General features: G+C 40.2%; 1 protein-coding gene across 1 annotated transcript in view; it reads left to right on the top strand.

The window, feature by feature from the left end:
* Nucleotides 1–20,938, top strand: part of rab11fip4b (RAB11 family interacting protein 4 (class II) b) — a 36,886-nt gene that overhangs the window by 11,363 nt on the left and 4,585 nt on the right. Inside the window, exons 2-12 of the mRNA XM_062997356.1 lie at nucleotides 4,463–4,623; nucleotides 6,266–6,442; nucleotides 10,546–10,674; nucleotides 11,058–11,093; nucleotides 14,408–14,507; nucleotides 15,175–15,278; nucleotides 15,558–15,698; nucleotides 15,887–15,968; nucleotides 16,646–16,783; nucleotides 19,807–19,965; nucleotides 20,646–20,708. Of these exons, the coding sequence (XP_062853426.1) occupies nucleotides 4,463–4,623; nucleotides 6,266–6,442; nucleotides 10,546–10,674; nucleotides 11,058–11,093; nucleotides 14,408–14,507; nucleotides 15,175–15,278; nucleotides 15,558–15,698; nucleotides 15,887–15,968; nucleotides 16,646–16,783; nucleotides 19,807–19,965; nucleotides 20,646–20,708 (1,290 nt within the window). The remainder of the gene's footprint in view (nucleotides 1–4,462; nucleotides 4,624–6,265; nucleotides 6,443–10,545; nucleotides 10,675–11,057; nucleotides 11,094–14,407; nucleotides 14,508–15,174; nucleotides 15,279–15,557; nucleotides 15,699–15,886; nucleotides 15,969–16,645; nucleotides 16,784–19,806; nucleotides 19,966–20,645; nucleotides 20,709–20,938) is intronic.

The raw sequence follows: 20,938 nt of genomic DNA, 5'->3' as shown, positions 1-20,938 counted from the left end.
GCACTGATGTTCTATTACTGAGTGTGTCTAATGGTCCTTATTATAGACCTGGTTTAGGATTCTCAGCTGTACTGAGGGTTTTACTCCTTATATACACAGAGAATGGTGAGTATAAACACAACAACTAGAAACACTGGTGCTGGTTTTGTTTTGTTTTTTTCTGCTGGTGTTTTCTTCGACTCGTGTGTTGCTTTTTTATTGCTGATTCATAGTTAATATAATTTTTTTTTTCTTAGAAAAAGTAACACTGATTTCAAGACTTTTACATGACTTGGATTCCTTGTCATTTTTAAGGTATGCCTCAGGGGGCAATGCCAGGTCCATCTTTATTTGTACAGTGTCATTATTATATTTATTTGTTGAATTATTTGTTGATAATGTAATGATAAAAAGAAACAAAATTCTTATTACAATAATGGCTTTGTTCTTTTACTGGCTCTTTATTGACTTTTAAGGAACTTCTATTAAAAATCTTTTCGGGTGGCTCAGTGGTGAAGCACGCTAGCCTACCAGCGATCTTGGGCTTTCAAGTTCTAATCTCAGCTCTGCTGTTAGCTAGCTGTGTGCCTACACAGAGACATGATTGGCTATGGGTCTGTGTTTCATTGTTTATAGTTAATAATCAACAAAAAGTGGAAAATAACATGAAATGTTCCTTCAAGTCATTTAAACTCTGTTTTGTTACGGGTGCTTGGGTGGCTCAACGGCCTGATGAGCTAGCGCACCACAGTGGAGTGTTTGAGTTTGAATTTCACAAGAGCCACCAACCTGCCCGGCGTCCACACAGCTGGCTTTGTTTGAGGGAGAAAATGTCGGACGGGTCTCTTCCCACTGTTGCTTATATACTGGGACTAGTCCAAGTGCCTGCATGTGGTGATCTGGTTCTTTTTTGATCAGCTTGGGTGTATGGGGGTAGTGCAAGCAGCGGTGGGCCCACATTGGAAATGACTAAATATAGAGATAAGAGGGTAAAATCCAATTAAAAATCCTGTATTAACCCAGATTTTAATACAAAGTCACTATAAAAGTTTCTGTACTTAAACAAGGAGAGCTTTGTGTGGAAGATGTTTGGAACTAGTTGGATGATCTGACTGTGTCATATTTTAGGTATACCTCAGGGTTCTTCTTTCGCCCATTTATTTTAGTAAAATGTTATAATAATATTTTAAATCATTTAACACAAACATATATCAAATTTATTCTTCCCCTTTTGTGATTATTTTTGTACTTTGAATGGATTTCATTTGAAAAATCCATTTGGTTCATATTTTAAGGTGAGCCACAGGGAGCAATCTTGAGACCAGTTTAATTCATTAAGATTTATAATTAAAGCAAACTTAAGTTAATTCTCTTTTGTTCAGTGATTTGTTTCTTACATTCTGTTTCAGTTTCAGTCTGCTGATGACCATGGTGTTATTAATACTGTTATTGGAAAAAGTATCTATGTGGCTTTTGGATTAGGGTGTTATATTTGGCTGTTTGTAGACTTTCTACATGAATTTTCTACTTTTTTATCACACGCTTTGAGATATCATCAAACACCTGTTGGCTTGTCACTCTGGTGGTACCCTCAGGGGTAAATATTTCACACTTTTAGTGTGTATTGTTTACTACCTTAAATGGTTTATCTGCTTATTCATATGTAAAAGCAATTCACAAAAGATCCTGTTTACAAATGGCTTTTATCCTTTACTGTGGTAACAAAAGGCATACTGGTCAAGCCCTGTGTATTTTGGAGCTTGGGGACAAAGCTGGCATCTAAGTATGGGGAGGAATTAGTGCCAGATTGAAATGCAATCACTACAGTGGAAAAATGTGAAATGCAATACGCACGTCACTGCTTTTCTATAGGGACATGCAGAATACGTGTCAAAATGGAACGTGAAAGATTCTTTGCATTGATTAATGTTGCCCAACCTTTTAACAGAAAAAACAATACATGTAAGTTTGCTACATGTATTATGTATCTATTACATTTCACTGTGGGGTGTTTTGAACGTACCAATACAAGACACAATACGAGCATTGTATTTCCACTAATGGACACCAAACCCATAGTAAATAAGTTCATCAGAAACTAATGGCAGCTTAAATGGGACACTCAAACAAACAAACAGTATGATATACTCCACAATATTAGGGGGAAACCAGAAATGCACCTTGTAATATGCATAGACCAAGTGGTTTACACAAGATTTAAAATTGGCCACTCCAAAAATCAGTTCTCAAATTTCTTACCAATAAAAGACTAAATACACAAATATAAGACAGACCCTAACACAGTTAAACACATTTAAACACATTAAAACAAGCATTTTGAACCAAACTCTACCAAACTGAATATCTAGTTCACTACCAGTGGTGCAGTTATGCACTTCATAGCACATGTGATGGGGCTTGGGATGCAGCAGGAAATAACTTGTGCATGCTGTGTAAATAATGTACGCCTGTCATAATCCTTGACTGAAATTCTCATTGCTACAAAAAATGACCAATTAAAATGTCACCTAAGACTGAAGTGACTTCTCATATAGAGAATCAGTTTGACTTTTTGTAAAATAAAAAATATATACAGTTAGTGTAGCTCAAATCTGTTACCAATGAAAAGGGGACTGAACGTTCAGCAACACTGAAACTTCTCAAAAAAATAACTAAATCAAATGTTAAGCCTATTTTTGAAACACTGATTTTGAAGATTAGGTTGGTGCACCTAAGTTGAAGACCTTTTATTTTGTTTGTTTGTAGAAGGTCCTGGGTTCGATCCCCAGGTGGGGTGGCCCGGGTCATTTCTGTGTGGAGTTTGCAAGTTCTCCCCGTGTCTGCGTGGGTTTCCTCCGGGTGCTCCGGTTTCCTCCCACAGTCCAAAGACATGCAAGTGAGGTGAATTGGAGACTCAAAATTGTCCATGACTGTGTTTGATATAACCTTGTGAACTGATGAATCTTGTGTAATGAGTAACTACCGTTTCTGTCATGAATGTAACCGAAGTGTAAAACATGACGCTAAAATCCTAATTGTTTTTGATTTGATTTTGTTTGTTTGATAATTCAAATGATTCTGGTGTTAAACACAGGCGGGTGTAACTGAGCTTGTTGTCATTGCATTTGTCTCTAACATTTGTGAAGACTTTCACCAAAAAATCTCATTTGAGGTTACAGGTGGACCTGTGAGATCATCTATGAGCTAGCTGCTAAAGTTATAAATCATACACTCTGGGTGCTATCTTAATGTATTGTCAACAAAAAATTAACACATACAAGAAGAAAATTTTACATTTAAATATGTTCCTGACACATTTTAGCTAAGACTGCACGTGCACACACACAATATTGACATGACAGCGTGGTGCATCGCTGCATGTGACTGTTAGCTGTAGAACCGGTTTGATAAGCTGCATAAATGTGGGTCGTGTGAGAGTGAGACGGAATATAATCACAATGATAAAAGGAAGTGATGTTTAATTTTTCTGATGAACTTAGATACTGAATATCTACAGTCTGTACCTGCTGTGTAAACTCTCATCGTGTGTTTAGACTCTCACTGATCTGCTGCTCTGTAACTGTTACCCTGCAGATTTTTACCCTGATGAAAACATTAACCTATTTAAGTCTACTTAACCAAAAACAGGTAACAGATAAGCGAGTTATTATCTCCCTTCCCCCTCTCTCACAATGTTCATTGCATTTGGGAGAAAAGGAAAAAGAAAGAACATCATGTTTGCAGTGTTGTTTAAAATTGAGCTGAAATCCTAGAACTTTTTATTCAGACTCTGTACATAAACACAGATTTCAACTCTCATGAGTGGTAACAACTGGTACATGAAACATTTCTGATTTTTTAAATCCTGTCGTTCTCTCCTCTGTCTGCAAAATCCCATCAACAGATTTAAAACCATGAATAAATCTCTACATCAGGGACAAATGGCAAAATGAATGGAACACCCAGACCACCAACAAACTCTGTGAAATACACCCAAACGTCAATGCTAAACCAATAATTCACCACGGACGAAGCATAGATCAAGTCATATACACAAGGTGCCGAATCGGCCACGCCAGAATAACCCACCAACACCTGGTAAAAATAGAAAAACCCCCAACCTGTGAAATTTGCCAAACACCTGTAACAGTAAAACATATTCTGATGGAATGCCCCAAGTACACCAAAGAAAGAAAACAAGTGCACATGCCTGAAACCATAAAAGAAATTAATACACAAGACAACACAAGAACAGTTTTAACCTACCTCACAGCCATAAAAATAAAAATATAAAATGGACCAAAATATAAAGACAGATACATAATACCTACTGTTGCCATTAAATGACACAAATGTGTTAAACACGGCATTAAAATCCAAACAAACAAACGAACTTTCCTCTGTCTGTGGTTCATCTCTTCATGCAAAAATAAAAACATGAATGTTTATCAATCTGCATGTGTCTGTTTCCGTGTGTCTGTAGTTGGGAGAGATCATGTCTGTGAGGGAGCTCTACGAGGATGATGAAGCTCGGGAGTCGGATCATGACAGCGCCATCGAGAGTGCTGCGGGATCTGACCTCTCTGATGGAGGAAGAGGAGGAGAGAAAGAAGAACCCCTGCCTCTCTTTCTGTCAGGACAAAAGTTTGTGAAAACACACCTGAACACATGTAATCAGTATAATACCAATCAGCAGATACACCAGCATCAGTGCACTGATCTACTTATTATTAAATAAAGTGTAGAACAGCCCACGACTGCTAAGTGGTTTAAACGGCTACGTCTACAGAGACATGATTGGTTATGTCTGGGGGGTGTCATTAAGCCCTCATGTCAGGTGTCATATTCTGTAATGACTAGTCATAACAGTTAACATTAGGTGTCATAACAGTTGACATTACCACCGGTTTGATTACTATGAGTTTATAGTTTTTAAGTTTTGATATACTTGAAAGACATTTGTGTGGAAGTCCTGGGTTTTTATCAATTTCTGCACCTGCTCTTTTTCTATGACTGAATGATAAAACGTTCATTAATTGAAGTTTATTGAGGGTTTTCTGAAAGCCAAAAATAACAGTACAGCAACTTGTATGAATAATGTGGTGTAGAAAGTTCTACAGTGTCAATTAAGTTTGTTGCATGACCCCAGAATTCCTCACAGCTACAAACTTTTGTGTGTCCATATAAAAATAGGCTTTTTTGTTTGTATCAAATAGAAAGAGTCGGTTTATAACTGTTCACAAGTGCTTAAGGCCTTAGAATAATCTGTATAGTTGTCCATAAGTAAAAAACACATGGAACAGTGACCGCTTTGCCAAGGTTTGGAAGAACCCCAATCTGTCATCATATGCTTAGAAACAAAATGTGTCTGGATAGTCAAATGGTATCCAAGAACCACCAAAAACAGCCGAAACATGGGTGTGACTGTCCACAGCCATGCAAGCTTGACATTGACATTAACTTGGCTGCTGCTTTGCAAGAAAGAGGCCTTTGCTCCAAATTCAGCTTATTAAAGCCTGACTGAAATTTGTTGCTGATTGATGGTTACAAATGGTCAGAAGTGTGAATTGTTATTAAATGTTGGATCCCATTATAAAACATATCAGAACTGCAGAAAGCTTTTAGAATGGCCTTCCCAAGATAATTAACCCTATCAACATGCTATGGACTGTACTGCCAGTTTTGCCAAGTAGAGTCATTAAAGATCTGACCACAGTTGTTGGGTAAGCTTGTTGGGTAAGCTTGTTGGCAGCTGTAGCCTAGTGGTTAAGGTACTGGACTAGTAATCAGAAGGTTGCCGGTTCAAGCCTCACCTCTGCCAGGTTGCATCTGTTGGGCCCTTGAGCAAGGCCCTTAACCCTCAATTGCTTAAACTGTATAGTCACATTTACATTTTCATTTTCAGCATTTAGCAGATGCTTTTATCCAAAGCGACTTACACAATGAGCTGAACACGATAAGCAATTGAGGGTTAAGGGCCTTGCTCAGGGACCCAACAGTGGCAACTTGGTGGTGGCGGGGCTTGAACCGGCAACCTTCTGCTTACTAGTTCAGTACCTTAACCACTGAGCTATCACTAGTCACAACTGTAAGTCGCTTTGAATAAAAGCATCTGCTAAATGCTGAAAATGTAAATGTTGGCAATCAAACGTGACTGGTCAAGCTGAAATAAGCTAAGACATATAAATAAATAAGTCTGTTGTATGTATATTTTCGATCCAGCAGATAATCACACTAATCTATCATCACACTCCTTACTCGGACTAACTCAAATCTGATGTTGCAGGAGTGGAGAGGTCAGTCAGAACCCATCGGTTACGTCTGACCATTCAACGCACTCGCTGAACGAGGAACAGTTTGAGGATTATGGAGAGGGAGATGACGGAGACTACAGTCCCATCAGCCCCGAATATGAGACCCACACCAACGGCTTCTCTGACCTCGGATCTTCACTGTCCTCCAGGTGTGTGGCTGAGTGTGTTTTGGGTGTGGTGTTTGATGTTTGTTGAGAGGAGAGAGGTAGCTTAGCGATTAAACAGTCCTCTGGTTAATGCTCCGAAGATTTAAATAGAAGCGTCAATAACAGTCTCAAACGTCATTTGTGTACAAATGGGTTTAGTAATGCCACTCCATTTAGAATCTGTGCAAATGTTGGTGTAAGAAACAACACACGGAGCCTTAAACATTAAAGAAAAATGTGTGATCTGAATTCAACTTTCAGCTGATGTTTTATTTTTTTTACATCTGGATGGGTTTTATTTGGTGAGGGACAGCTCAGAATTCAAAATCTGGTGAAACAATTCCCAAAATAAACTGCATGAAATAACTCCCAACATTAATGTTAAACACAACCGAGACTTCTTAAATAGGCAAGACCAGATGATTATAACCAGGTGCTGAATTTGTCATACTGCCCTCACCCACCGACACCTCCTGGTTGGCGAGCAGGCACCAACCTGTCAATTCTGTACTACAACCCTTACAATACAACATTTCTGTTAGAATGTCCTAGAATTTCTGCCATCAGAGCAACTTTTATAATGTTGAGAAAACGGTAAAACACACGCTGTTCACCAGAGCTGAGATCTCGAATACATCGTATCGAATCTCAGCTCTACCTTGCCGGCTGAGGCGGAGTGGCTACATGAACAACGATTGGCCTGTTAAGATAAGGGGCGGGACTAAAAGACGGATAGGGACTCTCTCTCAGACTAGTGCAATTACGACCTTTGCTGGCTAGTTGGTGGCACCTGCACGGAGATGGGAAAGGAGTGCGGTAGGGGGTGTGGCCCTCCGTGCACAGCGCTGTACCGCACTGTGCTCGTCAAGTGTGGGTGATAAGATGTTCAATTGCTGTGCACGTTTCGGAGGGGGCGTGGAGCAGTCTCGTCCTCCCCAATCAGGAGCAGGGACCAGCATTAGTGAGAGGATGATTGACGGGTAGAAGTGGGATGCGCTAAAAGTGGGAGAAAAAGGGGTATAATAATAAAAAAAAAAGTTGAGAACTTGAAAGACTTGTTTGAGAGGATTCCTCCAATTAAAATTCTGAACTTTTTAGACAGACTTGATATAAAACAAATGATCTGAGCAAATAATGATCTACAGTTTTGCCATAAATATAGCCAGTATGTTGCTGATATGGCAATAAACCCAAACAAACAAAAAATCTGGTGGAACTCATTTACTTGCATTTTATAAGTGACAATTACGAGGCAGTTTTACAGAACCAGGTGCTCCTTATGGAGGTATGTAAATTATTACATGCCTCTAAAATTATTCAAAGGTGGCTTGATGAGTGCCAGGATGAAGTTAAGCTCCTTTTATGTTCTTCCTTACTCAACATACTGTAAAGAAGTTTTCTTCCCAGACAAGCTTCAACATTCCACCACAAACTATTAAGAAGGTTTGTTATAGGTTTCTGTGATTCCATTACACAATCCAGTACAGATTGTGTAATGTAGCAATGATGAAGTGATGCTGAGTTTCTGATGCATGTTGAGCAAGCAGGATGATTCAGAGTCGATGTCAGATTGAGTAGCAACAGGGTTTCAACAGCTGATTTCCTCCAGCTTTAGCACTGAAACTGATGCAGACTCAATCGAGCAGAGTTGCTGGTCTTGCACATGTTTTTTTGGAGACCACTAGGAAAACATTCTCATTTTGATTTCAACAGCACACATCCCCTAAAACATTCCAGTCTGTACAAAGCACCATGTTCCCTATTTCTCAACATATCTGAGTCAGCATGAAAACAATAACTCCTCATAATGAAGACCGCAAACTTACCACATCCTCTACAGGGAACCACTTTTTGAAATTTTATTTCTGAGGTACTGTTTATCTGCTGAATATATTGGGGGGAAAAAACCAAACATGATTGTAAAAAAAAAAGAAAAACAGCCCTATATACACTGAATCTGGATTAGTTTAAATTTAAAGTGAATTACTTTCCAGAGCAAAATACACTGATCAGCCGTAACATTAAAATTACTGTCCACTTTATCAGTTCCACTTGCCATATAAAGGCACTTTGTAGTTCTACAATTACTGACTGTAGTCTATCTGTTTCTCTGCGTGCTTTGTTAGCCCCCTTTCATGCTGTTCTTCAATGGTCAGGGCCACCACAGGACCACCACAGAGTAGGTATTATTTAGGTGTTGGATGATTCTTAGCACTGCAGTGACACTGACATGGTGGTGGTGTGTTAGTGTGTGTTGTGCAGGTATGAGTGGATCAGACACAGCAATGCTGATGGAGTTTTTAAACACCTCACTGTCACTGCTGGACTGAGAATAGTCCACCAGCCAAAAATATCCAGCCAACGGCCCCCCGTGTGCAGCATCCTGTGACCACTGATGAAAGTCTAGAAGATGACCAACTCAAACAGCAGCAATAGATGAGCGATCGTCTCTGACTTTACATCTACAGGGTGGACCAACTAGGTTGGAGTGTCTAATAGAGTGGACAGTGAGTGGACACAGTTTTTAAAAACTCCAGCAGCGCTGCTGTGTCTGATCCACCCATACCAGCACAACACACACTAACACACCACCACCATGTCAGTGTCACTGCAGTGCTGAGAATGATCCACCACCTAAATAACACCTGCTCTGTGGTGGTCCTGTGGGGGACCGGACCATTGAGGAACAGGGTAAAAGCAGGCAAGAAAGGTATGTAGAGCAACCGATGGACTACAGTCAGTAATTGTAGAACTACAAAGTGCTTCTATATGGTAAGTGGAGCTGATAAAATGGACAGTGAGTGTAAAGACAAGGAGGTGGTTTTAATGTTATGGCTGATCGGTGTAAATACGCACCTGATCTCCACCGATACGATTTGAATTGTATAAGCCAGTCTGTGCTTCCTCACACCAGAGCCTCCCCCGCCCCTTTTTAAAGGGGCCTTTAAAGCAGGCTGTGTCCCAAATCGCCCAGATGTCAAATCTCAACTGCTGGCCTTGCAGGACTATGCACCTGATAATACAGACTGATTCCTGAGCTACCAACAGCATGTTCATTTCTCTGTCATTCTAAGAGTTTGATTTTTCTCCTGGTTGGGAAATACTTTTTTATAATGATGTGCTTTGATTAGATATGATCAGGGTAACATGAATATTAATAAATCAGTTCTATCTTTAAACACACATCTCAGATACATAGTTTCAGCTACAGAGCTGTATCATGCTGCTGCTTCCTTCTGTACCCCGGTTTCAAGTTTCTTTCTCTCGGTTAGCAGAGTTACAGTATGAGCAGCACATTAGAAACTTTATACTGATGATTATTATGGAATGGAAGCCAAAACCAGCAGAAGCTGCAGTGTTGCATTTTAATGAGAACACAATTCAATTTTAACTCTGTCGGCGAGAGCAGAACAATATTACAAATCTTCCTGCTTGTTTTTCATCTACATTTCTGTGAGGATTGCAGCCTGAATTTCTCTACCACATAAACTTTCTGTTCAAACTTTTAACATTAGTTTAGATTAAACATGCACAAGTGAAATACTTTAGTAAAAATGTGTGTGTGGTAATGTGATGTGAATGTAGGTTTCACATTTTGACAATTATGTGGAGCATGTACAATGCAAGCGATTAAGGGTTGAGGGCCTTGCTCAGGGGCCCAACTGTGGCAACCTGGAAAAGGTAGGGCTTGAATTAGCAACCTTCTGATCAGTAGTCCAGTACCTTAACCACCAAGTTATCACGGTCCAATCCTTTGGCACAGACAGGAATAGAAGTGGGTTGAGGACTTAATGGTGTGTGTTTAAACACTTGTAAAGTGTATTTTATGGATGTTGGCAGGGAGAATAATCAATACTGCTGTACACACACACACACACGCTTTAGCAGCTGGTGAACCACTTTTTGTCGTGTTTGTGTCCAGTGGTGGTCAGCCTGGGCTTGCTATTCTGAATTAATCAGGGATTGTATGAGGATCTGTATACATGTGTGTGTTGGTGTGTATGGTCTTACATGTACATACTACAACTACATACTACATACAACTACATACTGTATTGTACATGGTGCTGTATCTCTTTTTCATGATAACCCATCTGTCTCTGCAGTGCGGGTCACACTCCGAGGAAGGTGCCCCAGCTGAATGGAGATCAGGACGTGTTTTGTTCAAACTGCTGCAAGAAAGTTGTTCAGCTCAACGAACTCGAGACTCGCCTTAAAAACCTCAGACTACACAGGTAACCCACACACAACACCCCCACTCTTCCCTAAACTTCCTGACTCCTGTGCTGCATTTACTTAAGTGAAGTCATTTACTGAGTGAAGTCTTTTATATGTTAGTATGTACGATTATATTGAGTGTGAACGCTGCTCACACCCTGTCTCTTCAGACAGTCATGGTTTTACAGCAACTATACAATTATGTAAAGAAACCGTATCTAAAAAAGCCATTTCCCTGCTCATTTAAAGTTATCTCTTACTTGCTGTTTTTATTAAGAGTAATTGTGCATTATAAAGGGAAAAAAATGAACCATGTAATTTGACCATGGGTAACTGAATGTTTGTATCAGATTGTGTATAGGTACTGTACACAGTTTGTGACACTTTTGATTTATTTCAGCCCAAACAGAACAATCTCCAGTACAGCATTTGGCAGGTAAGTCCCTCAACCTGTATGTGTGTAAGTGTGCAGGTGTGTATGTAGGTGTGTTGGTGTGTGTGTATGTAGACTGGCCAAATAGACCACCTTTATTTGTCATATATGCATATACAGGTGTAAAGTACAACGAAATTCTTTCTTCCTTATCCCACCTTGTTTGGTCAGAGTGCAGGGTCAGCCATTGTTCAGCGCCCCTGGAGCTGAAAGGGTTAGGGGCCTTGCACAAGGGGCCCAACAGTGGCTGCATATCAAAGCTGGGATTCGAATTCTCAACCTTTTAATTGATAGCGCAAAGCTCTACCCACTAAGCTACCATTGTCCTTGGGTGTGTACTGGTGTGTGTATTTAGATGTGCAGATGTGCATATGTGTGTACAGTAGTGTTAAAAAAAATAGCAGTGATTTTAAAAAAGTGAATAAAGCACAAAATCATTATAATAACTTTTATTTCCATAAATGCAAATGCACTGAAAATACTACACTTTTAATTCTAAATCAAAACATCAACAAAATTTAGCCAGTTTGTGTTAATCCTTTACAGAAAGTTAAGAAAAATGAATATTAGGCTGATCCATGATCCCTCGTATGTGATAAATAGACGTAACACCATGGTATGAAAAACATCCTCATATCATAGTTTTGTACCACCATGCTTTACTGTCTTCACAGTGAACTTTGGCTCGAATTCAGTGCTCGGGGGTCGTCTGACATACTGTCTATGGCCACTTGACCCAAAAAGAACAATTTTGCTTTCACCAGTCCACAAAATGTTGAGCCGTTTCTCTTTGGACCAGTCAATGTGTTCTTTGGGAAATTTGAACCCATTCAGGACACGTCATTTTCTTAACAACGGGACTTTGCAAGGAGTTCTTGCTGGTAAATTGGCTTCACTTAATTATCTTCTGTACTCACTGGGAACTTCAGATGTTCCTTGATCTTTCTGGAGGTGATCATTGGCTGAGTATTTGCCATTCTGGCTATTCTTTGATCCATTCAAACAGTAGTTCCACGTTTCCTTCTGCATCTTTCAGGTTTTGGTTGTCACTTTAAGGCATTTGAGATCATTTTAGCTGAGCAGCCTATCATTTGCTGCACTTCTCTGTATGTTTTTTCCCTCTAAAATCAACTTTTTAATCAAAGTACGCTGTTCATCAGAACAATGTCTGGAACAACCCATTTTACCCAGTATTTGAGAAGGAAATGTGCTATGACCAACCTGTGCAACATTTGCCCCCTCCTAAATTAAATAAGGGCCAAAATTGACACCCATTCTTCTGCAGAATGAATGACTTCACCAATTGAACTCCTCACTGCTATTATTTTGAACAACCCCCTTTCAATCAATGCTTCGATTACTCAGAATGAACGGCATGCATGTCCTAATTGTTGGGTGTGTTTTGTTTTCAATAATCTGCTACACTTTCAAGTAAATTTTTTGCTATGTAGAAATAGCATTTCTACTAAAAACTTTGATTTATCAAGTTAATGGTGTTGGACTGCTATTTTTTTGAACACCACTGTATGTAGGCGTGTAGGTATGTTGTTGTAGTTGTGCAGGTGTGTGTACTGGTTTCTGAGTAGTTTATTATTACACACACAGTCTGTTAAAGGTCAGTGTTTATGTAACAAATATTCCAGCTGAGGTTTTTGTGTATAATTATGAAATATTTGCATTAAAATACTGCTGCTTTTAGTTTGGACAGTTAGAATTACCTGTAATTGCAGGGTATGCTAATTTAGCGAGTGTGTAGCGTGTGTGGAAAGTGATTAGTTGATTATTTTAATTGTTAAATATGTAGCTGTACCACTATGTAAGAAGACAGGTAAGTCCTATGATTACAGTAAATTAGGGGGGCAATGCTAGAGAATGTAAGATACAGACTTTTACTGATCTCTCGTTTTATCTGATGGCCTTCAGGAATGTACTTCACCTTCTGCTGGTGTATAATTGTGGTCAAAAAAAATATTCTGAGAATTGTAATGGCAGTCGAGCAGAAAAGCCTGTGGCTATTTATTTAAAGTTAAAGCTGCTTTATGGCAACAACCTTCACTCTTCTGAAAGGCTTTGTAAAATAATTTAGAACATGACTACAGAGAGTCGCTTCCATATATCTGCAAAAGCTTTGGTCAGGGGGTGATGGTGATAAGACCCGGGTTTTAGTCATGTGAAAGGTTCTGGGTTCTGAAGCTCATTTTGTGCTTTACTTTAATTCCTTAAACGTGTTCCTCTTTGGTCTAGTGATGGTGTGCCCTACGCATTTGGCTGATATACACTGATCAGCCATAACATTAAAACCACCTCCTTGTTTCTACACTCACTGTCCATTTTATCAGCTCCACTTACCATATAGAAGCACTTTGTAGTTTTACAATTACTGACTGTAGTCCATCTGTTTCTCTGAGCTGATAAACTCCATTAGTGCTGCTGTGTCTGATTCACTCATACCTGCACAACACACACTAACACACCACCACCATGTCATTGTCGCTGCATTGCTGAGAATCATCCACCACCTGAATAATACCAGCTCTGTAGTGGTCCTGTGGGGGTCCTGACCATTGAAGAACAGCATGAAAGGGGGTTAACAAAGCATGCAGAGCAACAGATGAACTACAGTCAGTAATTGTAGAACTACAAAGTGCTTTTATATGGTAAGTGGAGCTGATAAAATGGACAGTGAGTGTAGAAACAAGGAGGTGGTTATAATGTTATGGCTGATAGGTGTACAGTTCTTGTGCTACTGTTGCTTCCAGAGGCAACCTGGTAGTGAGGCTTGTTCTTTTGACCTTCACAGCAATAATTCAAATGACGTGATTCATTTATTTACCTTACAATCAAAGAACACCAAGTCAAGCAGATAAGCTCTAACCTTTTTATTTCTCTTAGAATAGTGCATTTATTAAATAATGCATTTATTATTTGAGCCCTGCCGCATTAGCACGGATGGTTTTCGTTACATTAACCTACTTCATATAATGTGTGAGACTGAGTGTGAAAGAGACTGTGTGTGTGTGTGTGTTTGTTTGTGTGAGCGCCAATCCATTACAGTGCTATTTGATACTTCTCAATAGTGCATAGTATTCATGGTGCTTCATGGGTAATGTAGTTTGTATGTAAATGCTTTGCGTGTAAGGGTGTGACGGAATGCGCTAGTGTCTGTCTCAGACTTTACAGGCAGAGCGAGGATACACGCTGCAGTAAAACCCAGTAAATGTAAGTGTGTGTGTGTGTGTGTGTGTGTGTGTGTGTGTGTGTGTGTGTGTGTGTGTGTGTGTGTGTGTGTGTGTGTGTGTGTGTGTGTGTGCATGCAGGCAGCTCCTCCACCACAGTAATCTCATCAGTAGCAACGACAGCACAGAGGATCTGTTTAAAGAAACCATTGACTACTGTGATGTCGACATCACCGAGAAGGTAACACACACACACACACACACACACACACATACATACATACACACACATATATACATACACACACCATTAGACAAGTGAAGAGGTTAGTTTGCCTGGGATTTACCAGATGATGCAACAGACCTCATTTACAACCTGCCTCATGGAACAGATGACTTCATTCAGCACTTCTGTTCATGTTTACCAGCTTTTAATCCAATTTTATTAGAAAGATCAAAGGATTTTACAGCAGATAATACTTTTAAACATTCTATTGTACATCATCTCATTAATGCTCCTGACTCAAAAGCGTGTTGCTGCATTCGGATAAAATTATTTGTAGTTGTTGCGTTACATTTCAGTATTAGATTACATTTCAGACCACACCGCTCCTTTAGAGCGAACAGTAGATCAGTCGTTCTGACCATATATAGGAATTTGTGGGTCTACAAAAGATAACTTTAAGTAAATCATTTCCTGGTTTCTCTGGGAATTTTTATTTATAACAGAAGTAGCAGTTGCAAAATTGCTTGTTAGTGCAAATCCACCTGAGATGGAGGTCATTCCACGCAAATGGCTTTTAAAGAAAGGGGTGTGAACGCACCTTTCTTTAATGTTTCCTATGTAATGGGGAACTCTCTCTCTCACTCTCTCACTCTCTCTCTCTCTCTCTGTGTTACCTGAACAGGTGAGTGAGTTGGAGAAGAAGCTGTTTGAGTTGGAGAGTGAATGTCTAATGAATGGAGATGTGAAATCCAAACTCAAACAGGAGAACACACAACTAGTGCACAGGTAAACACACACACACTTCACAGCCATTCCAAATAGGTTTAGTGGGGTTAACACCTTTACTCCATTCTCATCAAACAAACAAACTCCAGTCTCATCAAACCATGGTTTTATTAACCTTGCCGTGAACACAGGGCATGGCCATGCTGAAACGAAGCGTTTAATTCCTTTGATCTAATTCACTGTAGACTTTTTAATAATGGGTGTGACTGGAATTTCTAAATTCAGTTATTAGGAAGAGTGTTTACATACGTGTGTGTTTGTGTGTGTGTGTGTGTGTAGGGTACATGAGTTGGAGGAACAGTTAAAGGAACAGGAAATGAGGGCGAAGCAGACTCTAGATGATGAACAGCAGAGACATAGAGACTCCCTTAGCAAGTTAGAGAGGGACAAGGATACACAGATTGATCTGCTTAATAACAGGTACTTCTTTCTCTCTCTCTCACACACACACACACACACCTGGAGGCACTGATGCTGAGAGACATATCTACTGGAGAGTGAGATTATTTAATTCATCCCAGTTCTTAAAGCAACACTGCAGTTCTGGCCTGCTGGGCTGTGTTTACATGCAGTTGATTCATTCTGTGCTGTTGCTCTCTTGGTATCAGGGTGCAGCACTTGGAGGTGGAGATTTCTGAGATGCTCACTAATGTCAAGAGGCTAAAGGCTCAGACGGAGAAGCTGGACGAGGTGCGAGTGTGTCACGTGACTGTATATATGTGTGTGTGTGTGTGTATGTGTATGCTGATTCCCATCACACTGCTATCTCACAAACCCCTGAGCTCATCAATCCATCACTTCATAAAATTAAGCTCAAATGTTTGCCAACACTTGCAGGGGACACGTGTGTCTGGGAAAATAATTTCTGCAACTGTTTTTTTTCTGTGAGGTTTTTGGGTGGTGCAGCGGCATATTATGTCCACCAGCCCACCACTGTTAAGATTCAAACCTTGATTCGGTTAGCTGGGTATCTATACAGACATGATTTGCTATGTCTGGTGGGGGTGGGTGTGATTGTTCATTGGCAGAAGTCTTTCAATGGATTAGATGGTTTCTATTTCATCAAGGGTGGTGTGTGTGCAGCAAATTGCATGGCAATGAAAAATGAAATAGCATATAGTAATTTAGCACTGATCTACTAATGAGATGATACTATAGTTAAGCAGCACTACTACCTCACTGCTGGAAATTCAGCTAGCCAATTGGCTAAGTTAATGATAGGACTGACCCAATATTTTACAGGTGGTTTGTGTTACTGCTCACCTCAGACAGGATCATTTCCCTGTTGACCTATTAGATGACGTGTGTGGGTGTGTGTGAGTGTGACAAGCTGTTAATATTTGTATGTGATTTGGTTACATGTACAGGAGAAACAGCGGATGACGGATAAACTGGAAGACACGAGTCTGCGTCTGAGGGACGAGATGGACCTGAACAGGAAGATGATGGACAAACTGAGGCAGAGCCGAAGCGACTTTCAGAAAGAAAGAGAAGCCCTGCAGGAGGTCAGTCTGTGCCACCTAGTTTGGTTTTTCAGTTTGTACGAGACCTGCACTTTTGAATTTGAAACTGATTTGAATTTGAATGAAATTGCATGTGCATTATATGTGCTTAAGTATGACTTATGAGCTTGTTGGGCAGCCCATTCCAATGCCAAGGACATTAACATGGAGTTTCTTTCTTTTTGGAGTGTGTCTGTATGAATTTGTCCACATTTAGTCCATGTAATCAAAAAAACATTTGTAGGGTCAGACCTGCGATCAACGTTCTAATTTATTCCAAGGTTGTTCAGGTGTTGTAGGGTTGAGGTCAGGGCTCTGTGCAGGCCACTGGAGTTCCACCACATCGAAACATCGCAACATGTCAAACATGTCGCAACATGTCAAACCAACCATGTCTTTATGAAACTAGTTTTGTTCATAGAGCTACAGACATGTTGAAACAGAATGTACACCTGTTAGCAATGGGTGTGGATTAAACACATGAACTAGTTAGCACTATATCTAAACGCACACACAAATATATATATACGTATATACAGTGTATCACAAAAGTGAGTACACCCCTCACATTTCTGCAAATATTTCATTATATCTTTTCATGGGGCAACACTATAGACATGAAACTTGGATATAACTTAGAGTAGTCAGTGTACAGCTTGTATAGCAGTGTAGATTTACTGTCTTCTGAAAATAACTCAACACACAGCCATTAATGTCTAAATAGCTGGCAACATAAGTGAGTACACCCCACAGTGAACATGTCCAAATTGTGCCCAAATGTGTCGTTGTCCCTCCCTGGTGTCATGTGTCAAGGTCCCAGGTGTAAATGGGGAGCAGGGCTGTTAAATTTGGTGTTTTGGGTACAATTCTCTCATACTGGCCACTGGATATTCAACATGGCACCTCGTGGCAAAGAACTCTCTGAGGATGTGAGAAATAGAATTGTTGCTCTCCACAAAGATGGCCTGGGCTATAAGAAGATTGCTAACACCCTGAAACTGAGCTACAGCATGGTGACCAAGGTCATACAGCGGTTTTCCAGGACAGGTTCCACTCGGAACAGGCTTCGCCAGGGTCGACCAAAGAAGTTGAGTCCACGTTTTCGGCGTCATATCCAGAGGTTGGCTTTAAAAAATAGACACATGAGTGCTGCCAGCATTGCTGCAGAGGTTGAAGACGTGGGAGGTCAGCCTGTCAGTGCTCAGACCATACGCAGCACACTGCATCAACTCGGTCTGCATGGTCGTCATTCCAGAAGGAAGCTGACGCACAAGAAAGCCCGCAAACAGTTTGCTGAAGACAAGCAGTCCAAGAACATGGATTACTGGAATGCCCTGTGGTCTGACGAGACCAAGATAAACTTGTTTGGCTCAGATGGTGTCCAGCATGTGTGGCGGCGCCCTGGTGAGAAGTACCAAGACAACTGTATCTTGCCTACAGTCAAGCATGGTGGTGGTAGCATCATGGTCTTGGGCTGCATGAGTGTTGCTGGCACTGGGGAGCTGCAGTTCATTGAGGGAAACATGAATTCCAACATGTACTGTGACATTCTGAAACAGAGCATGATCCCCTCCCTTCGAAAACTGGGCCTCATGGCATTTTTCCAACAGGATAACGACCCCAAACACAACCTCCAAGATGACAACTGCCTTGCTGAGGAAGCTGAAGGTAAAGGTGATGGACTAAACCCAATTGAGCACCTGTGGCGCATCCTCAAGTGGAAGGTGGAGGAGTTCAAGGTGTCTAACATCCACCAGCTCCGTGATGTCATCATGGAGGAGTGGAAGAGGATTCCAGTAGCAACCTGTGTAGCTCTGGTGAATTCCATGCCCAGGAGGGTTAAGGCAGTGCTGGATAATAATGGTGGTCACACAAAATATTGACACTTTGGGCACAATTTGGACATGTTCACTGTGGGGTGTACTCACTTATGTTGCCAGCCATTTAGACATTAATGGCTGTGTGTTGAGTTATTTTCAGAAGAAGTAAATCTACACTGCTATACAAGTTGTACACTGACTACTCTAAGTTATATCCAAGTTTTATTTCTATAGTGTTGTCCCATGAAAAGATATAATAAAATATTTGCAGAAATGTGAGGGGTGTACTCACTTTTGTGATACACTGTATATATACAGTCATGTGAAAAGATTAAGACACCCCATGAACCTTTTGTCTTTTTGAACATATGGACCTTTTCAACAGTATTGAGAAATTGAGCTTATATAACTAAACAAATCAAACTTATTTATTATCATTTATTATCATTACACATGTGAAATGTAATGAACAAAAATTAGATTTCTTGTGAGGAAAAAGTTAGGACCCCCCACATTTATTACTAAATGTCTAAAATTAGAATTAGTAGAAACATTAGTTTGGTTTGCTCTTGATTGTTGAAGTGAGTAGTTTTACCATTGCGAGATCCAAAAAGCTTTCTGAGGCCATCAGAAAGAAGGTTGTTGATGCATATGAGTCTGGAAAGGGATACTGTATTTGAAGGCCCACATTTTTTTTTTATCTGTGATTAAAGATATGTGACCTTGGAACAGCTGGTATCAGTGTTTACCAGAACATAGTCCAAACTATGTCCTAGCCAAACTCAAGCAACACACACTAATCAAACAATAACAAAGAAAATGAAATTAAAGCAGAGCCTATATTTTGAATTTTAATTTCATAATGAATATGATGACAGAATGAGAAATAAAGACGTGGGGCAAAATAACATAAATGCCAATGATTCCTAAGTGATGATCGTTTTCATGGTTTCAACATCTGGCAGTAAAATCTCGAGGTTTTAAGTTAACATTTTAATGTAATATAATAATGTATTTTAATAATGATTATAATAGCACAACTGCTTAATGTGTTGCTTAATTTAATTTGAGTTCCTTTACATTAACGTACAGTTGATCCATAATAGTTTTACTGGATTCGGTCTGTTGAGATTTTAAGGCTGGGAAAGTTTGACCAAAGTGTTTTGCTCGCTGATGTTAAAGAATCTCTGTCCTCATGTTGTGCAGTTAATTGAGGATCTGAGGCGCGAGCTGGAGCAACTGCATCTCTACAAGCTGGAGGCAGAGCGATTGGGGCGGATCCGGCGTGCGTCCATTCTTCAGTCAGATTTCCCAGGGCGGACCCGTGAGAACGAACTGGAGCAGGAGGTCAGGAGACTCAAACAGGTGAGGAAGTCTGAATGTTTGATGTGGTCTGTAAACCCTTTACCTTCACTTTCGTTTGAGAAGGGGAGTCATTTTAAGATTTTTTGTACTGAAAAAGACACTCAAGCTTGAGATGCCTCTCGAAATCTTACATTTACATTTCCAGCATTTTATCCAAAGCGACTTACAGCTGTGACCGTATACAGTCTAAGCAATTAAGGGTTAAGGGCCTTGCTCAAGGGCCCAACAGCAGCAACCTGGCAGTGGTGGGGCTTGAACCAGTGACCTTCTGATTACTAGTCCAGTACCTTAACCAACAGGCTAGGTTGTTTTATTCTTTTCAGAAACCGTCTTCTGTGTCTGTTGTGATGTCATCTGACAAGCTTCCTTGATCACCTGCTCACTGCACAATTAGAAAAGCATCTGATTGTAAAGAAAGGCCTTGCCCAAACTGTTGCCTCAAAGATGGAAGCATCTCATTTATTTAATGGAAGTGATTAGGAAGAATTAAAAGAGTTGTTTGCATACTTTTGGCTGTATAATGCATCAGTATTTCAGGGTGTTTACTAGGTGTGTTTTCCTTTGTTTTGTCACATCATGAGAGGAACTACATGTACCTTAACAGGTAGTTTCTGCCCATGTGTGTTTGCTCTGTTTGTTTTGTGTGTGTGTGTGTGTGTGTGTGTGTGTGTGTTTCGCAGGACGTTTCTTTTGACCTTCAGCAGCGAGTGTGTGTTAGCGCACAACTGTGCCGCAGTCTGGCGGTAAAGCCTCACTTTTGTGTCCACAAAATAATCTATTCATTAACCACTAATAACGAAAATCACCTGAACCGAGTTATCTGCTTAACATCTAATAAACATCTAACGAAACAAACATGTTTTGCTAGCTTTTTAATAGCCACAACAACAACCTGGGATGCATCAAACGAACTACGGAGCATTACTCAGATGTGACCAGACTAATATAGCTTAGCTTTCATTCTGTATGTTTC

This window comes from Trichomycterus rosablanca, chromosome 6, assembly GCF_030014385.1.
Source record: "Trichomycterus rosablanca isolate fTriRos1 chromosome 6, fTriRos1.hap1, whole genome shotgun sequence".
In the NCBI taxonomy this organism is placed as follows: Eukaryota; Metazoa; Chordata; class Actinopteri; order Siluriformes; family Trichomycteridae; genus Trichomycterus; species Trichomycterus rosablanca.
The sequence above is the reverse complement of the archived record's forward strand: the minus strand, read 5'-3'. Positions and strand labels throughout refer to the sequence as shown.